At 38.0% G+C, this 18,806-nt stretch overlaps 1 protein-coding gene across 1 annotated transcript; it reads right to left on the bottom strand.

The window, feature by feature from the left end:
• Nucleotides 1-11,999: 11,999 nt before the first annotated feature.
• Nucleotides 12,000-18,256, bottom strand: LOC136842524 (uncharacterized). Its single transcript, XM_067109939.1, has 2 exons — nucleotides 17,726-18,256; nucleotides 12,000-12,221 (listed from the first exon to the last, which is right to left on the bottom strand). The coding sequence occupies exons 1-2, from the start codon at nucleotides 18,254-18,256 to the stop codon at nucleotides 12,000-12,002; spliced, it is 753 nt and encodes a 250-aa protein (XP_066966040.1).
• Between the last annotated feature and the right edge of the window lie 550 nt (nucleotides 18,257-18,806).

Here is an 18,806-nt window from a genome sequence, read left to right as displayed (position 1 = left end):
CGATTATATATCTTAAAAGTTTTTGTTTTTCTCCACATTTACGTTGTATGCTTAGTTACACTCTAGCAAACTTTGGATTTTACGATTCGAACATTGACTAAAATACAAAGATTTGCCATTGACAGATAAATTTCCAGGCAGTACTTCGCCATTGCTCTATTTATCCTGATTTGCTGATTCCTTGGTTTATGTCTCTGTTCCCAGATAGAAAATGAAGGGCTAACAAAGTATGTTTTTCTTAAACTTTCCAACCACCGTGGGTGCATTGTAGGCATTACTTATGGTTCTTTGCAGCGTCCCTTCGGTCCCTACCTGCAACCCCTTCATGCTTTTTACTGTACCTCCATTCATGTTATCTTTCTTTCATCTTGCTATCCACCCTCTACTAATCATTGTTTCATAGTGCAACTGCGAAGTTTTCCTCCTGTTACACCTTTTAAGCCTTTCTACTTTTAATATCCCTTTCAGCCCTGAATGACCTCATAGGACCCAGCGCTTGGCCCTTGGCCTAAATTCTATATTCTATATTCTATTCTATGCTTACCATTCCACCATACATACAATGGTATATTTTAACGAAGATATCCTCTTCACTTTTGAAAGGAATTTCTTGCAGAGGCATGAGGATACTTCCATCTCAAATTGTATACCACAGCTGGAATTGATCCAAGTGTGATTGCAGTCATTAACTTTCTCATTCAGGACACACCTGTCCGTCTTTCTCCGAAACGGCGGGTCCCGGGGCCTTTCTTACAGAAGTATCACCTCAGTGACCTTCACTTCTTGCGTGACTGCCAATCCCAGGTACTTGCTGGAAGGTGCATCGTTTGAGAGACCTTCATGTTAGGAAACAGCTAATTCCGAGTCATATTTACATCTATGAGAAGGGGCCTCAACTTCTGACGAAATTGCTAATCCTGTGAGTATAATGTTAGAGGGACATTTACGTATGAGGGAATTTTCTAATCCGTGGAAATCGAGGAACATGCCTCGGAAGAGATTGTCCCCACAGTAACCACTTGTAAAAAAACCACCTCGGCTCCATCGCCTCTGCCTTATTAGTTTTCACTACGGATAGTTCTCCAAAACTACCCTTAGCAAGTGAATCCGGCTTAACTTCTAAGCATAATGGTGTACTCGAGAACTCTAGAAACTATGGTTGTCGAAAGGACATGAAACCTTGAATTTCAGCTGCCATGAATTATGATGCAGTGGATTTACAGGACCATGGTCTATACGGTATTTTGTTAGACTTGCACATTTATGAAATTCCGGGCCCATTTCATATACATTGCACTGACTGTTGTTAAATAAGGGAATGGCTTTTCACAGGCGTTAGCTCATGAAGGCATGGCATTAATTGTAAAAACAGACCAGGACTCGAAGACGCAATAAACAGGGAAATTATAGTTCATGCCTTCAAGGAAAATCCCTTCGTAGGTTTTATCAGTGAAACACTAGAAGACTTTTTTTTTTCATTTACATAGGGATGAAACGGTGAAATCTGTTTAAGTAAGCTATCGTGTTAGGAATTTTATATATTCTTAAGAGTAACCTGGTGGTGCTGAAGAATGAAATTTTGCTCAATTACGTTAAAGATATTTCTGATAGAATGAAGATGATCTCGTTTATATTTAACTATCTTATTTTAGCTGTTAATCAGCTCAGTGGTCTGGTTAAACTAAGGTATACTTATGAGGCGAGTAAAAGACTAATACATGAATAGCTATACATAGATATGCGTGTGTGACTCTGTGTAACATTCTCTTTTTAATAACTTTTGGCATATATGATTATCATATATGAGCTTTTCCAAATATGATTATCATATAAATTAGGACAAGGTGAAGTTATCTTGTTAGCAATAATCATACAACCGCTTATGCATAGTTTAAAGTGAGTTACCATAGTAGAGAAGGATTAATTTGGATTCCAAATTCAAATTGGATATGCACAAAAGAATCGAAATCAACGTATCTGTGCTCATGGACCTGTCCTGAATCCCGGTCAGGGTAGTCGCCTTTGGGTGTAAATTATTCCAAAACCAGTGTATTTGATAGAAATATTCTGGTAATCTATATTTTTTACTAACAATGATTATGTTTATATGTAGATATATATATATATATATATATATATATATATATATATATAACGATGTATATATTTAATAAATATATGTATATATATATATGATATATATATATATATATAAAACTATATATATATATATATATATATATATATATATATATATATATATATATATATATATATATTATATATGTATATATATATATATATATATATATATATATATATATGTATATATATATATATGTATATATATATATATATGTATATATATATATATATATATATATATATATATATATATATATATGTATATATAGCCTATGTATATATATATATATATATATATATATATATATATATATATATATATATATATATATATATATATATATATATATATATATATATATATATATATATATATATATATATACAATATATTACACGAGTATGTTCAATAAGTAATGAGAAAATGTCAGGAGAGACACTATTTATTTTCATAAGAATACACACACAACTTTGTCTCTTTCAAAATAATTGCCTTTTGTACACACTTCTGCATGCATCTCTCCCAATCCTGGAAGACCTCCTCAAAGTCCTTTTTCAGTAGTCCCTTCAGGTAACTTTCCGATGCCTCTTTCAGCTCCTCTGTTGACTGGAATCTGGTTCACCTGAGGCTGTCTTTCATGCGTGAGAACAGGAAGAAGTCACAAGGGGCTAGGTCAGGGCTGTAGGGTGTGTGTTGTACCACTTTCATTCCCCTGTCGGCCATCCAGGTGGTCACCAGCGTTGACTTGTGGCATGGGGCATTGTACTAGTGGAACCACCACTGACCACTCCTCCACTGCTGAGGCCTCTTCTTCCTAATCTTCTCTCTGAACCTTTTGAGAACAGTAAGGTAATATTCCTTATTGGCAGTTTGACCCTGAGGAACCCATTCAATGTGAATGAGCCCCTGGGAGTGCTCCAGATCTGGGTTCATCCTCAACCTGTTCATTTCCGTTAGAAAATCTGTTAAACCACCGACAGAAGTTTGCTTGGCTCATCTGTTCATCCCCATAGGCCTCCTTTAACATTCCATAAGCTTCTTGTTTGGTTTTCTTAAGTTTAACACAAAATTTGATGGCGTAACATTGCTCCATGTTTCCCTGCATTTTGACAAGTATTCACAGATTGGCAAACCGGATCAGACTGGTTCCACCACGTTCACTGCTGCACTCAGACCTACAAATATATAAAGTTGCCAGTTTGTCATTTTATAGAATATATGTATGTGTACTTCACCATGAAGCAGTATTTTGATCAAATGATATTTAGTGTCTTGCCTGACATTTTCTCATTGCTAATGAACATACGTCAATATATGTATTATTATATATATATATATATATATAATATATATATATATATATTATAACTAAAACCATATATAATTATATATGTATGATATATATAATAATAATATATTAATATATTATATATATATATATATATATATTTTTATATAGTTTAGTATTTATATATATATATATAAGTCGAATATATATAAAAGGATATGATATATATATATATATATATATATATATATATATATATATATATATATATATATATATACATATATATATATATATATATATAAATTTTATATATATATATATATATATATATATATATTTATTAAATATATATATATAAATATATATATATATATATATATATATATATATATATATATAACTTTATATTATATAAGCTATATATATATATATATATATATATATATATATATATATATATATATATATATATATATATATATATATATATATATTTTATATATATATATATATATATATATATATATATATATATATATATATATATATATATTATATACTATAAATGATTATATATGATTACTTACCTCTATTTTTGTATAAAATCTGACTGCTGTTGATTCAGGAAATTGTAAAAACAAGGAAAAAGGACAAATTTATCTGAGCTGAGGGCTCTACTCACAAGGTATTTGCACGTAAACACGTTTGGGCAAGTTAAAAATTATGTGTATTTACATGAAATGAACTATCAGAAGATGAAATGGACTGATCAGGCAGGCAAGGCCTGAGAGGTTAATTATAACTAGGAAAACTTGAAGGTATATCTGTTGGTGTGATGATGTTGATACAAGGCACACTCAAGAGAGATTTCCATGGCTAACAAACCCTCTGTAAAACGGAGAGATTCACGAATTAAAAGCCAGTAAGGACACAGTAAAATATGCATAGGACAAGGTGAGCACAGAGGTGCCAAGAAGCCTTAAAGACACGATTTCATGTAATTATTTAAACATAGGGATTTACCTAACACTGCCCCAACAAGGCAAGGTTGATATGGAAATACTGGCACTCAGAAATGGAAATAGGAAGTTTAGTACAAGAATTAAAACAGTGTGGCTGACTGGAAGAACCTTTGTGACAGATTACTTTTCCTTGTAGAAGGAGTGACTTCAGTGAGGGTAATAACAGCGGAGGAAGGGCTAAGGGCTTCACGGGTAAGAATACTAAAGGCCCCTACAAGATAGGACCATGTGGTAGGGCATGGCTCTCTGAAAGGAGGTGGGAATGGAAGGGGGAGATGTGTCTCGCTCACATCCAGCAGTGTCTCTCTCCCTTGTTCCTTTGGTGAGGCCCTTATATGACTTTGGTCAGGGATTAAGAGGTCACCCACAGGTAGCTGGGGCTAGTGTTGTTTCCCTATGCGCGGCCATTATTTATGACTCATGATCCAGGTGTTCATGCCAGCTGTCCTTTCTCTTAGTCTGCCTCCCCAGTGCTATTCTGGCCCTGGCCAGGTTTAGGCTCTTCACAACCTCATGTCTGAAAACAAAGTTTCCCGCAGCATCTCATGTTCGAGAAGAGAAAGTTGAAAGGGATATACAGAGTGCGATTAACAGATTAATGGAGGGGCCCATATTAGTCTGGTTGCCAAATGGCATTTTGGGGTCGAACCCGGTTTTGTGGTATGGAGAAGGATTTATTGTTGATTCTGGTGCTCTGACATGTCCTCAATAGGAATCAGCCGGGTGCCACTCTAGCACTCTTGGGGGAAAAAAAATTACGGGCCAAAAACAAAATGGCCACGACGTTGCATGTCGCCAATGCTAAATGTCACATATCTTTTTCAGTACTGTTGACAGACAGGTGATCTTGGTGTCTATACCTGTTTTTGGGGTCAAGGAAGTCTTTGATTTTACTAGTTTCATATTTCAAGGTATGTAGAAAGATATATAATTTGAGTTACCAATAATTATATGATAATCTGCATGCTCATTGGTGGCGGTAATTTTTTTTAACATTCTTTCGTTACAGGTCAGCTAAGACAGTATGGTCAAGAATGGATGATAAATGTTTCTTTGATTGCTCCAGCATTTCCCATAACCTCATTAATTGTGGCGCTGCTAGAATACAAACTATCAGAGACTGTAGTATAAGGCGTGGTGATGGGTTTATTGATAAATTGCATGGTCTAGATTCCATAAGATGTCATAAAAGCTGTGTATCTAATTATACTTCTAAGCACATCTCAAATGATATATCACAAATAAGAGTAATGACAGCTCTGCAACAGAAACAGTAGTACCACCCAAAAGGTCATGCAGGTTGGGCACAAAGAGATTCAACTTCAAAGAACGCTGTGTATTCTGTGGTGAGAAGTGTCTATCATTGAATCCTCGCCATCCAGACAGAAGGAGAAAAGTATACCAGTGTCAAACAACAGGAGACTACAAGCAGAAGGTATTACTCACCTGTGATGAGCATAATGATGATCTGGCCAATGAAGTTCGAGTTAGATTAAGCGGTGCGGTTACAGATTTGTATGCAGCAGATGCACAGTACCACAATGACTGTTATAAGCGCTTCATGAGCCACAAGAATATTCAAGCAGCTGCTGGAACTAAATTCAATGTCCTTCTACAAGATGATCCTGCCTTGGATGCACTGATTTGTGAAATGGATGGTAAAAAATCACACATATGGAGCTCTGTTGAAATCCACGAAGCATACACAAACTATGGAGGCAGTAAACTGTCATGTAAAAGCCTCATCAGTAACTTACTCAGTAATTTTAGTTATGATCTGCTGAAACTCTCAGGAGGGGGAGTAGCTAACATATTTGTGTTCTGCAGTGAAGCTCCTCATTTACTCAAACTTACTGATGCTAGTGATGAGGTTGACATGACAGTCATAGCCAAAACAATAAAGAAAGAATGTTGTGGAAAAGCAGCCAACCAGGACACATATCAAACTTGACTCATTCAAGAAGATGCAACAAATGCTTGCAGTGATATGATCCTAAGGTTGCTTGCTGAGTTGTCACCCAAACTAGACAACACAAAGGCAGTTTTACTAATAACAAGTGTTCTCACCAACAGACCAACAATGTTACAGATAACTCTTGGAACCATCATGAGGGACAAATCACCTATAGAACAGTGTGCAGAATTCAGCATAACGTGTGCATAACATGTTCATATGGTGAAACGTTACGGTTCAAGAAATCAGTAGCACATGCTGCCTCGAAAGAGAAGAACTTACAAGGATTGATGAACAGTAAAATTGGCCTAATTCAAAAAGTTGCTGATAACTTTGATGCGAACATTGCATCACCGAATGGATTGAAATCGACTCATTCACTAGCCTTGCTTCTAACACAAATTCAGGAAAATACAGATCATATCCAAAGACTCATACAATCAAAAGGCTAAGAAAGGAAGACTTACAGATAAAACATACACCCTCAGTGACTATACAAAGGTATAATGGACCCAGAAAACCCGATATGCCACAAGCTTATGCTTGTCAATCCATTCTCCCACTGCAAATATTGGCTGCTAAGATAATCACCCTTAACAGAACTCAGTTGACTGACTACATATTCCTAAAAAAAATCACACATGAAATTTCTACTCCAGAGTACAATGGATTCAATACAGAGATGGCTCATAAATTGGGACACACCATCAGGCCTGCCACCAAAGATATCTGTACTCCCCTCATAGATATGAAGCCTTCAGATCCTGACACAATTATGACTGCCATTGCTGAGTATCAGAGACTAACCCAGGAATGCAATTAGTTAGTGACATTATTCACAATTGATCAGCAACTATATCGTGTAGCTGTTGATGTCCTGTGGGCCTATCCTCAGCAATTAAAATATCTCATTCCTCATCTTGGGAGCATGCATATGCTCATGAGCTTTGTTGGTACAGTCAGGACTCTAATAGCCAATAGTGGACTGGAAGCACTCATGAATTCAGCTTTTGGTGGAGCACAGGAGATGCTTACAAGAAAGAGACACACCATGATCTATGGGCAAAAATGGCAAATCAGAAGCTGTCAATTTCTCGAAAACTGAAGTCTCTGCCACCAACTTCAGAAGTTTTCATGTAACATGTCTACAGAGCCCTTTATCAGACACTAGTGTGGAAGTCGTCACTCATCAGTGAACCTCCTGAAGCTGCTGATCCAGTGAAGTATGGATGGACCAAGAGAAATGGTAAGCTCTTCCCAGTTATGTTACCAGAGAATATATCACCCGTTCCAAATGAAAGTCTCCAAATGATCAAGTGCGCTTGTTCCTCAATGCTTGCATGTTCTGCCAGCAGATGTAGTTGTGTGGGTGCTCAAATTTCATGTTCAGTGTTCTGTGGTTGTTGCGCTGGAGCAGATTGTAATAATGTTAATAATCGGAGCATATTATCACAGGAAGAAGAGGATGAGCTTATGACCGATGATGATTAACGTAACATTTGAAGGACTCGAATCATACACTAAACTCTGGGTTTATGTTACTTTTAAGCAATAGTTAATATTATATGTGACCTGTATAAATATAATGCAGGGACAAGGTGATAATGGAAGAGAGATTAATGTTTATGACTCTAAGGCACTATTGCACAATCTATTTAGGTCATGGCCATATGTGATACTTAAAAGGGAGTTATTACCTCATTTGATTAATAAGCATAATTGAGTTGCTTTATTCTTATTTACCATAATCCAAGGCTATGCTAAAATTATCATTTATGAATTTGTTATCAAACTAGTGATTACTAAGCAGTATGTTATCTGGAATGCTACTGAATGTTAATAAAGTGTACATACTACAATAAAGGCACTGTCTTTTTCACAAATTATCACCCTTTTGGACGAATATAAACCATTTCTGAGGTAGATACTCTTAATTAGTGAGCAGTAATGACTCCCTGGACCCCAAAAACATAGGTATAGACGTCAAGATCACCTTTCTGTCAACAGTACTGAAAAAGATATGTGACATTTAACATTGGTGATATGCCGCGTTGCGGCCATTTTGTTTTTGGCCAGTAATTTTTTTCCCCAAGAGTGCTAGAGTGGCACCCGGCCGATTCCTGTTGAGGACATGTGAGAATAGAACCAACAATAAAACCTTCTCCATACCACAAAACCGGGTTCGACCCCATTTCCTCTAGACTATATTCCTTTTGCCCTTCCTTGTCAGGCAGTGCCCAAAATGCACTGTTGTATTTTCCAGCTTTAAATTAAGCATTTTTGTGGCTGGAATGCTTTGGTAGATATAAGAACTCCCCGCCCAAGTTGACATCTTCCACATTCAGTCGGGTGCGAATGTCTACCAAACTAAGGGTTCAGCAGACAAATGCTGTATATAACTCTAAAATTTTCTCGTTAACGGCACTCATGTATTTTTAGTAACCTAAATCTCTGTGTGTCATATGATAGATATATCTGGAAATTTACTTGAGAAAGGATTCAATATTTTATGTTAATCGTAGAGTAAGAAAAAAAATAAAGGTATTAACCTTAGATTACTGTTACTTTAAAACAGGTATATTTACAACTATAAGAAAATTACTGTAAATATTAAAATTCACTAACTTTAATTGACCTCCTTAAGGTAAATCTCAAAAGAAATATGAGTAGATGATCATAGATATTAAAATGCAATAAATCATAAGTTACTGTTATTTTGAAACAGGAACAGTCACAAATAATATTATAAGGAATTTACTGTAGATATTAAACACAATAACTGTAAGTGATTTCCTTAGGATAAATCTTAAAATAATCATGCACTTGACTTTTAATAGCTGTTTTAGTCAAAGACATGCACTTAGTTTGCCTTGATGAGATATTACAGTGAAGTATACATGATCTTTGTTAGGTGTCGTCATGTTGCTTAAGTCGACGGCACAGTGCCAGACGTGGCACTGAGGTCAATGGTGCTTATGAGAACAAAGCTAAGTGCAATGAAGGACAGACAAATATTTAAAAGTACATGGTCTTTTCAAATCAGGAATGGGATTTAAATTACAAGGGAATAACAAAGAAGGCAAATGATAATGTTTAAGAAAAATTATCATTAATATGCTGAAATTATACTCTTTAGCCAATGAAGGTTCATTCTTTTGCCCAAGGGGCTTCAAAGGAAATTCATAGGACTTACAAAATTGGGATATCTGCCAATTGCACTCTGTATTGGCAGAATGGGAACAAGGTAAAATATAAGGCTTTTGTGAGGTGTAAAATAATATGATTAATTGAACAAAATAATGGGAGGAAAAATGTTAAAGGAAAAGAATAAATCACAGAGTCATAAGGAAAATAAACAGGTGAGGGAACCTGACACCCTCTTCTGGATAGAGGTGCTAAGGTCCTTGTAGGAAAAAAGGGGGTCACTATGCCAAATTTGCACTGGTGCCAGGAGAGCTCAGCAGCTCTCTTTAAGCTACCTGACATTACCTACTCCCGTGATTACTCCCACGGATCTCTTTAGGTTGATGGTTCTCCTTGGTAGGAGAATCGGGCTAACCGAGTCCGAGGAGTCCATTGGAGTGCCATCTGTGTCGGCTTCTTTGGGGGCCAAAGCAGGGGCGTTTGTTTCAGGCTCTATCCCAAATCGCCACAGTTCCGTGAGTTCATCGGCCATTTGAGACACTGCAGAATCCTTAACCATGGTCATGTCTGCAGGGGGACCAGGAAAGAGAGGAAGAGGTCACGGTGGGCGTGATAGGCTTGCAGGTTACCCTGACCAGCTCAGGCATGGGTTGTTAGGTGGCACCTTCGGTTGGGCTTCTGCTGTGGTCAGAAGGATCTGTCTCTCTTACTGGCACTGGTAGCGGAGCCAGACCGGGAGAAGAGAGGGGATCCTGATTGGGATCTCTTGAGTGGAGATCGGGGGAGGCTCTGGCACTGGCACTAAGGCAGGGTCAGGCACTATTATTTTATTTGGAATTTGCTCATCGTTTGGGACTGACGGAGCTTGGCACTGCTCAGTTCACGCAAGTGGCACTAGCAGAGATTGTGAATCGAGTTTGGGATCTTGTGGAGGGAGATCTATTTGGGCCCTGGCACTGGCACTGGGGCAGGGCTGGGCACTGGAATGGGATCTGGAATAGATCTTGATGGAGGGGGCCACTGCACATCATACTCAGGGGCACTGGCAGTGGAATGAATGCAGGCGTTTGAGACTTACTCATGCCTAATAAATGATTTGGAGAATTTGGACCCCTGGATTTCTGTAACTTAGATGGGGACTAGAAGTCCTGTCCCAGGAGGATGTCATAACCTCCAGGAATATAGCTTGCTACTGCAAGGTTGCAAATTTTGAATCTATGAGGTCTTGTGACTCTCAACTGAACAGTAGGGAATATCACTGTAAATGATTGATGTCCTCAATTGTGACGAGTTTACATAGGTTAATGGTAGCTCCATAGGGAACTTTGTCTTCCCTTATGAGGGAAATTTGATGCCAGAAACATCAAATACCTTGACCTGGCGGGCGGGGTAGCTACCTCGAGTAGGTGCCACATACATGGGACCCTCGGCTGGAGGGCCTAAGGACTTAGGATTTGTAACTGCTAGGGCAATGGCGGGAGCACTTGATTTATTATTAGGGCATTTTGCTCATGTGGGAGAGAGGCCATAAACTTTGCAAGTCATGCAGGAGCTCTGGCTGTAGTCCCTTCATAGCACTGCCCCGGTGGAGGGTGCAGACTTGTTAGATGGTGGATTCCCAGGTGAGGGTTTGTTTCGGCACTGCTTGGTGGAATGCCAGCTTTCTTGCAAAACCCACACACAGCAGGTTTCTGTGAGTGCCCATTCTGGGGCAGAGGAGTGCTGGAGGTGAAAGAGGGAGGGCATATTTTACGTCCCAATAAGCTTGCATGGGCGTGATGGGTGTCCCACATGTCAGCAAGGCGACATCACTCTGCTAGAGTCATGGGCACTTTTTCACATACATGGGTGGCTAGGGCAGAAAGGACATTATATAAAATCTTGAACTGCTCGAGGATGTCCTCGGCGGTAGAGACTCTCAGGGACTCTAGCCATTTAGAGAGGGCCCTATCTGACTGATACGCCCAGTCAGACCAGGTCTGTCCTGCTTCTTTTATCTGGCCTCTCCAGCGTCGTCTCCAGCGTTCGGGGGTGATCTCATATGCCTTTGTGATCGTCTGGTGCACTTCAACCCATTTCCCTTGATCTGCCTCAGGGAGGGTGTTGAAAGCAATTAGGCCCTTTCCTCCAAGGAATTTTCCAAAGAGTAGGGAGACTTCGGTGGGAGGAAGTGGGCAGGCGCTAAGGACCCCTTCTGCCCGATCGAGCCACACCTTGGGCTCGGCCTCGGTCCACTTGTGCATAAAGGTATGAGCCTGAGTGAGGGCGGATGCGCCAGGGGCTGGAGAGGAACTGGCAGTGCCAATTTGGGCCATCTGCACCTCATGGGCCTGTTGCTTTTCCTCCCTTTTGAGCCTATCCTTTCTTTTTTTGTTCTTCCCTTGCAAGTCTGTCCAGCCTATCTTGCTCTTCCTTCTTCTCCTTTCTTTCTTGTTCGTCCTTCTACTTTCTCTCTCGTTCTTGTTTTGTAAGTTTATCTAGACTATCTTGCTCTTCCTTCGCCTTTCTTTCAGCCCCTCTCTCCACCTTGGCATCGTTTATTCTCTCTTGGACCCACTCCCTCAGGGCTTGTCCTGACAGCCCCATGTCCTTTCCAGAGGACATATAGAACTTGAAGTCCTCGTTTTGTTGGGTTCTGGATGTTGTAGACATCTTGAGATAATGCTTATAGAGAATCAACGTGTTAAAAGACTGAAATTTCAGAGTGTCTGTGAAAAGACCCAAGTTTGTTCATGATGAAGTGGTTTCAATAGATCTGAATAAGACTTACTTTGTTCTTGATGAACGAATTTTAATATGTCTCAAAAGATGTAAATTGTATTCTATTTCACACACGGACCTGGCTGGCTATTGCATGAATGTTGGGGTTTTTTGGTTCTCCTGGTAGGACGTGATTTGTTCGCAGGGAACTGATTTTTATTTTTTCTCGTAGGACATGGTTTCAGATTCACTCACAGACTTGGCTGGCTATCACGTGAATCTTAGGGTTTGGTTCGGGGAGCATTTGTCCGTTCCTAAGAATTTGGTTTTTCTTGTGATAAGAAAAAAAAAATTCTTCCTTTTAGGGGTGGTCCTGATGCGTGTTAAGTTCAGAAACTCAGTGAGCGTTGTTACACTCTTAGAATAATAACCCCAACAATAAAATAAAAAAAAAGAAAGGACGTAGCGTAAAACTTAAAAAAAAAAAATAATGCTTGGAGAGACACTGGGATACTGGTGCAGAGGGGGAGGGGTAAGGTTTACTTAGTGATACAAATTGGTAGGTTAAAAAGCCAGCTGTCTTAGAAGGACACTTCTATTTATTTTTATTGACGTGGCAAGTTCATCGTCGAGAGATGGATAGGTTAACATTATATTATTTGCAAGTTACACTGATAAATATGCATATTTTGCCAACCCTAATAAGAGCCTTTTCCTCCAATCTAATATAGGTTCAGAACTTAATCCTATTATGCATGGGCGCTGCTTGCCTAAGTCACGTGCATATGAATTTGCCTCTCCCTATTTTTAGCTTTCCTCGCACAAGGCCTGGTAATCACTTGGGTTTGTGTCTGGCGTAGTAACTGACAGCTCAAAGATATCTGGTACGCACCTGGCAACAAAGGACAATGACCAGTGTGGGAATTTTCCCGAGACTGACCCCGCTTATACAAACATATCCCGCTTATGGGTTATTTAGAGGAACCCAAAGATGAAGTTTCTCTTAGCCTTACCCAAAGTTACCCTGGGAATGACGTGAAGGTCATGTGGTCACAGTGGACTTTAAGCAGAACGAAAGATAGCCACAAATAAACAAAAGAAAAAAAAGGTTCCTTACGCTTTTGAATGAAATAGCGGGCGGTTATTGAATGGAAATGCTTTGAAATGAAACAGAATTTATTACGTGCGGTGCTGTACGGAGGAATGTGTACAAATGAAAATATGGAGGGAACAAATTTTAAGCTTTCTGAGATTTTACTCAACAATGAGGAATTATGCGTTTACCTAATGGATTCCTAACCTCCATGAGGGAGAGAGAGAGAGAGATTAAACTCTCTGAATTCCAGCGATACAGAAATTTGCTGATTGACCCACGTGGGATCTAAAACATGTGCCTAGTTATTCCAAGATGACAAATTGTCTGGACAATACAAGGAGGAAATACATGCACTATTTCCTTTTTTTTTAAACACTTCGTAATTCCCTAGCTTGACTATGTGAAAAAACTTGTAAGCCCTCATGCAGGGGCTATCAAAACTTGTGTAACAAATACTGACTCTCTCTTCTCAATGACTGGATTACATGCACTTGCCTAATGTTTCCCTATTTCTATTTTCAGAAACAATCTCACTTCCTATCTTAACATAAAATAAAAATACTCACTGTGTGGAACTCCTTGGCTGTGCACATGCGGAATTTGCGCAAAAAGTTTTTTTCTTTGTCTTACACCTAGCCTAGCTTTGCTAGTCGCTGATATAGAAAAGTTGCACGGGGGCAAGGATTTAATCCACAACATGCAGACTGAGAGATCTAAGGCAAAAGGGTTGCTATTCTTTTTACGATTTAACCTAGGGAAATGCTTATCATGAGCCAGTTATAGACTCTAAGTGAATGATTTCTTTACTTACCTCTATTTTTGTATAAAATCTGACTACTGCTGATTCAGGAAATGGTAAAAACAAGGGAAAAAGGGGAATTTATCTGAGCTGAGGGCTCTACTTACAAGGTATTTGTAAGTAAACACATAATGGTAAGTTTAAAATTATGTGTATTTACATGAAATGAACTGTCAGAAGATGAAATGGACTAATTTGGCAGGCAAGGCCTGAGAGGTTAATTATAACTGGGAAAACTTGAAGGTATATCTGTTGGTGTGACGATTTTGATACAAGGCACAGTCAAGAGAGATTTCCACGGCTAACAAACCCTCAGTAAAATGGAGAGATTCACGAATTAAAAGCCAGTAAGGACGCAGTAAAATATGCACAGGACAAGGTGAGCACAGAGGGTGCCAAGAAGCCTTGAACACACAGTTTTACATAATTATTTAAACACAGGCATTTACCTAACACTGTTCTAACAAGGCAAGGTTGATATGGAAATACTGGCACTTAGAAATGGAAATAGGAAGTTTAGTATGAGAATTAAAACAGTGTGACTGACTGGAAGAACCTTTGCAACAGATCACTTTACCTTGTAGAAGAGGTGACTTCAGCAAGGGTAATGGCAGTGGAGGAAGAGCTAAGGGCTTCATGGGTAATAACACTAAAGGCCCCTACAAGACAGGACCAAGTGGTAGGGCATGGCTCTATGAAGGAGGCAGTGCCCAAAATGCATTGTTGTATTTTCCAGCTTTAAATTAAGCATTTTGGTGGCTGGAATGCTTGGGTAGATATAACAATATATTACAATATATATATATATATATATATATATATATATATATATATATATATATATATATATATATATATATATATATATATATAATATATATATATATATATATATATATATATATATATATATATATATATATATATATGTATTTATCCAGCTATTATAATTATATATATTATATATATATATATATATATATATATATATATATATATATATATATATATATATATATATATATATATATATATATATATATATATATATATATATATATATATATATATATATATATATATATATACACACACATGTATTTTTATAGAATCCACTAGTTCCTTTTTTTTTTTTTACAAGAGACGAATGTAATTGTAAAATTCACGAGACCCTCTTAGTCAGGGCTTGCATATTATTCCACACTTTTTTGGGTACGATTTCAATTCGAAAGCTTGAATCTACAATGAACCAATGAGGAAAGCCCAGCTTTCAGTGGAGGGATTATCTTTCATTTGCAATGGATTGGGCACCAGGTAAAGCTTAACAACTCGAATATAAAGAGTAACTAAATATCTTTTGTCGCTGATAAATTCAAATATCTATTATAAGTTGTTCACCAATCACAGTTTTAATTTAATATATGCATCACCATCACTATATATATATATTTCAGCATTAATTATATATATATTTTATAATATAATATATATATATATATATATATATATATATATATATATATATATATATATATATATATATATATATATATATATATATATATATATATATATATATATATATATATATATATATATATATATATATATATATATATATATATATATATATACATACACACACACACACACACACACACACACATATATATATATATATATATATATATATATATATATATATATATATATATATATATATATATATATATATATATATATATATATACACTCTCTAGGTCTACTTACACTAGTCCGACTACAGTATTATGGGTCATGCTTAAATAAGACATAGGGAGCAAATTTAAGAATGAGCTCTATTATCTAGAACTTACACAAGGGCCCAAGTATTTAAGTAGACTAAGATCTACAGTAAACACGAGTTAGAGGCAGCGAGGGGATGCACGTCTTTTCCCTAACTTCGACAAAACCGCTCTGTCTTTTCCAAGGGACGCCCTTTGGGTATCTTTCTCCAGCCCTCAGGTACCTCACTGCCACCGATTTCTTCTCTCCTCGAAACGATTGGCTCTGGGACTTCTCCTTAGGTCTATCAGCCAATCGGTGCCAGGTAAGGTGACACTATATCCCAACGAACTTTCTGGGGGTTTCTGGGGGGAGGAAGATTTCCTCTATGTCTGAGAGAAGATAACCGTTGACCAGCTCTGTCATGGCGTCCTGCGACTAATCAGGACTCCGGGGAATTCTTACAAGGACCGAGAAGGGCTTAGCACTCCCCTCCCAAGTCCTTTGCGTCCTGGCAAAGCTGCCGCCACTCTCCCCGGATCCGGCCACGAGCCTCGTCTCTCACGGTTACTGACTTAACTAATTAAAATGAACTATCTGTAAGTGGGCCAGCTGACGCGTGTACAAACCAGAATTACAAGTGAATGGAAAACGTGTTACAACCAACACAAAAAAAAAAACTGTAAATTATTTTTGTCTCTTATTTACTCATTTATTTTTATTTTCTTTTTTTTCTGTTTAGTGAAATCAACCAACCAACCTCACCCTCTCCTGGAAACAGAGCAGTCCCCCCCACAAAAAAAAGTTTTCAAAAGATCAAGTCCTGCACTCCTATTTAAAAAAAAATGGTGATCATAACAATAACAAGAAAATAATACATTTTATCGCTGCATTGGCAATCATGACAATATGGCATCACATTTATAATCACATTGCATCTTGCTAATGTACAAAATTTTCCTGAAAGAACTGGACACAAAAAAAAACAATAATTTGAAAATTTCGGCACAACAACATAATATAAAAGCAGCGAAATAAAAAAAAAAAACATAATTTCATAGCATCAATTTAACTTTAAGACAACCAAACCACACCCAATAATATTAACGAAAAATCATGAATCTTGCACAAAAATTCCAGCACCTGTGCGGATGTAACACAAAAGAAATCTTACAGAAAATGCGACATCTAGGTTGGCATATTTTTAAACACAAATCAAGGAGCAACAACAACAAAAAATTAAAGCATAAAAAAAAAAGTTGGAAAAACAAAATTAACACAACCACAATTTAAAAAAAAAATTAAAACACAGGAATATGATATACAGGCAATGACATTGACACTCAAAATAATTGCAAAAATAAAAAAACAAAACAAGAAACATCATAACATTAAAACTCTTCATATATCTCTGATTTCAAGGTAAGGACACGGGAAGACAATTACAAATTTTGATCGCTGACCCCTCTCATTCACTTTGCAATAGCATTTACTTATGACACGGACTCATGGGCAAGCTCTTGCACGGTCAGCGTGGCCCCACCCGCGTGCTTGAGGGTTCCACTGGCTCTTCTCCTAAATACCAAGCCAGTCCCGGGTAGGGGGTACCGGTTTGTTGGTGTGGAACATTAGACTGTCCTCAAGCACTGCACGCAAGTGTGACAAGTGTTGCTCGCTTACGGCCCCAGTGCAGATATGCTGAATAACCGCAGTGGTGTTTTAGATCTCTTTCACATATGGTCCCGTATAAGCCGGTTCGAGCTTGTGCTTCGGCAGTTGCTTTCTCCTCAGATAGATTCTATCCCCTACCTGGATTGGGGAATCATGTGCGGGGAAGTGTTTATCGTACCGCACCCGATACTTTTCATTGGCCCTCAACAGCACTCGCTTGTCAGTTTGATGCACTTGTTGGGTCATGTTACAAAACCAAATCCGGTACTGTACTACTGTGTAGAGTGGGATCTGTTGGGGGTCCAAGACCATCGAGTACGGTAGTCGAATATCCTGCCTGAACATCAGGAAATAGGGGGTGGCCCTAGTCGAGCTGTTATAATCGGTGTTAATGACCAGCTCAGCCGTCTGCAGCAGAGACTGCCATGAAGTCGGGTGATCCTCAATTAGGTATCTTAAGATATTTATCACTTCATGATTATGAAACTCAACTAGCCCATTGGCTGGCGGTCGATAAGCTGCGATGGTGACATGCCTTATTTGCATTAGAGCCGTAAACTCATGGATCACCTCATTGATGAATTCACATACATTGTCACTGACCAACATCCTGGGACACTCGAACTGACACACGAGGGAACATAACGCCTTAGCCACTTCACCTGCCATCTTATTCTCCATCGCACACACGTGTGTGAACTGTGTGAACACATCCACGAACACACAAATGTATTTGGGTTGTCCTTGCCCAAAAGGCAGGGGTCCGACCACATCCATATGTACTCTATCCCATTTCACAGACACCACAGGCCACAATCAGGCCTTCTGTACCACATGTCTGTGACTTTTCATTGTATTATACACATGACAACTTCTTACAAATCTAGCTATGTCCTTACGCATGCTAACCCAAACGAAGTGCTCACAGGCTCTTCTAAGAGATCTCTCTATACCTACATGCCCAGCATAAGGGTTTACATGGATCATGTGCATGGCTCTCTCTATTAAAGCTTGAGGAAGGATAGCTCGGGCTCGGATATCATCGGGCCTTTTCTCATATCTGCAAAACAAGATGTCTCCTTCAGTGAAGAACACATCCTTCCGCAAATGCACAGAACTTGGGAACTCACTGCTCTCACCTCTCACACAGGCCTTGATTTGGTTAATCCAGGCTTCAGAACCCTGACTCTCAACCAACTCTCACACACTCCAACCACAA

Source organism: Macrobrachium rosenbergii, chromosome 2, assembly GCF_040412425.1.
Source record: "Macrobrachium rosenbergii isolate ZJJX-2024 chromosome 2, ASM4041242v1, whole genome shotgun sequence".
NCBI classification, from domain to species: domain Eukaryota; kingdom Metazoa; phylum Arthropoda; class Malacostraca; order Decapoda; family Palaemonidae; genus Macrobrachium; species Macrobrachium rosenbergii.
This window is presented reverse-complemented; position numbering and strand designations above follow the sequence as displayed.

Coding starts and splice junctions, on each gene's coding strand:
- LOC136842524 (XM_067109939.1), bottom strand. CDS start 18,256: ATGGCAGGTGAAGTGGCTAAGGCGTTATGTTCCCTCGTGTGTCAGTTC. Junction 12,222..17,725: donor CACATGATTCCCCAATCCAG/GTAGGGGATAGA, acceptor ATTCTCTATAAG/CATTATCTCAAGATGTCTAC.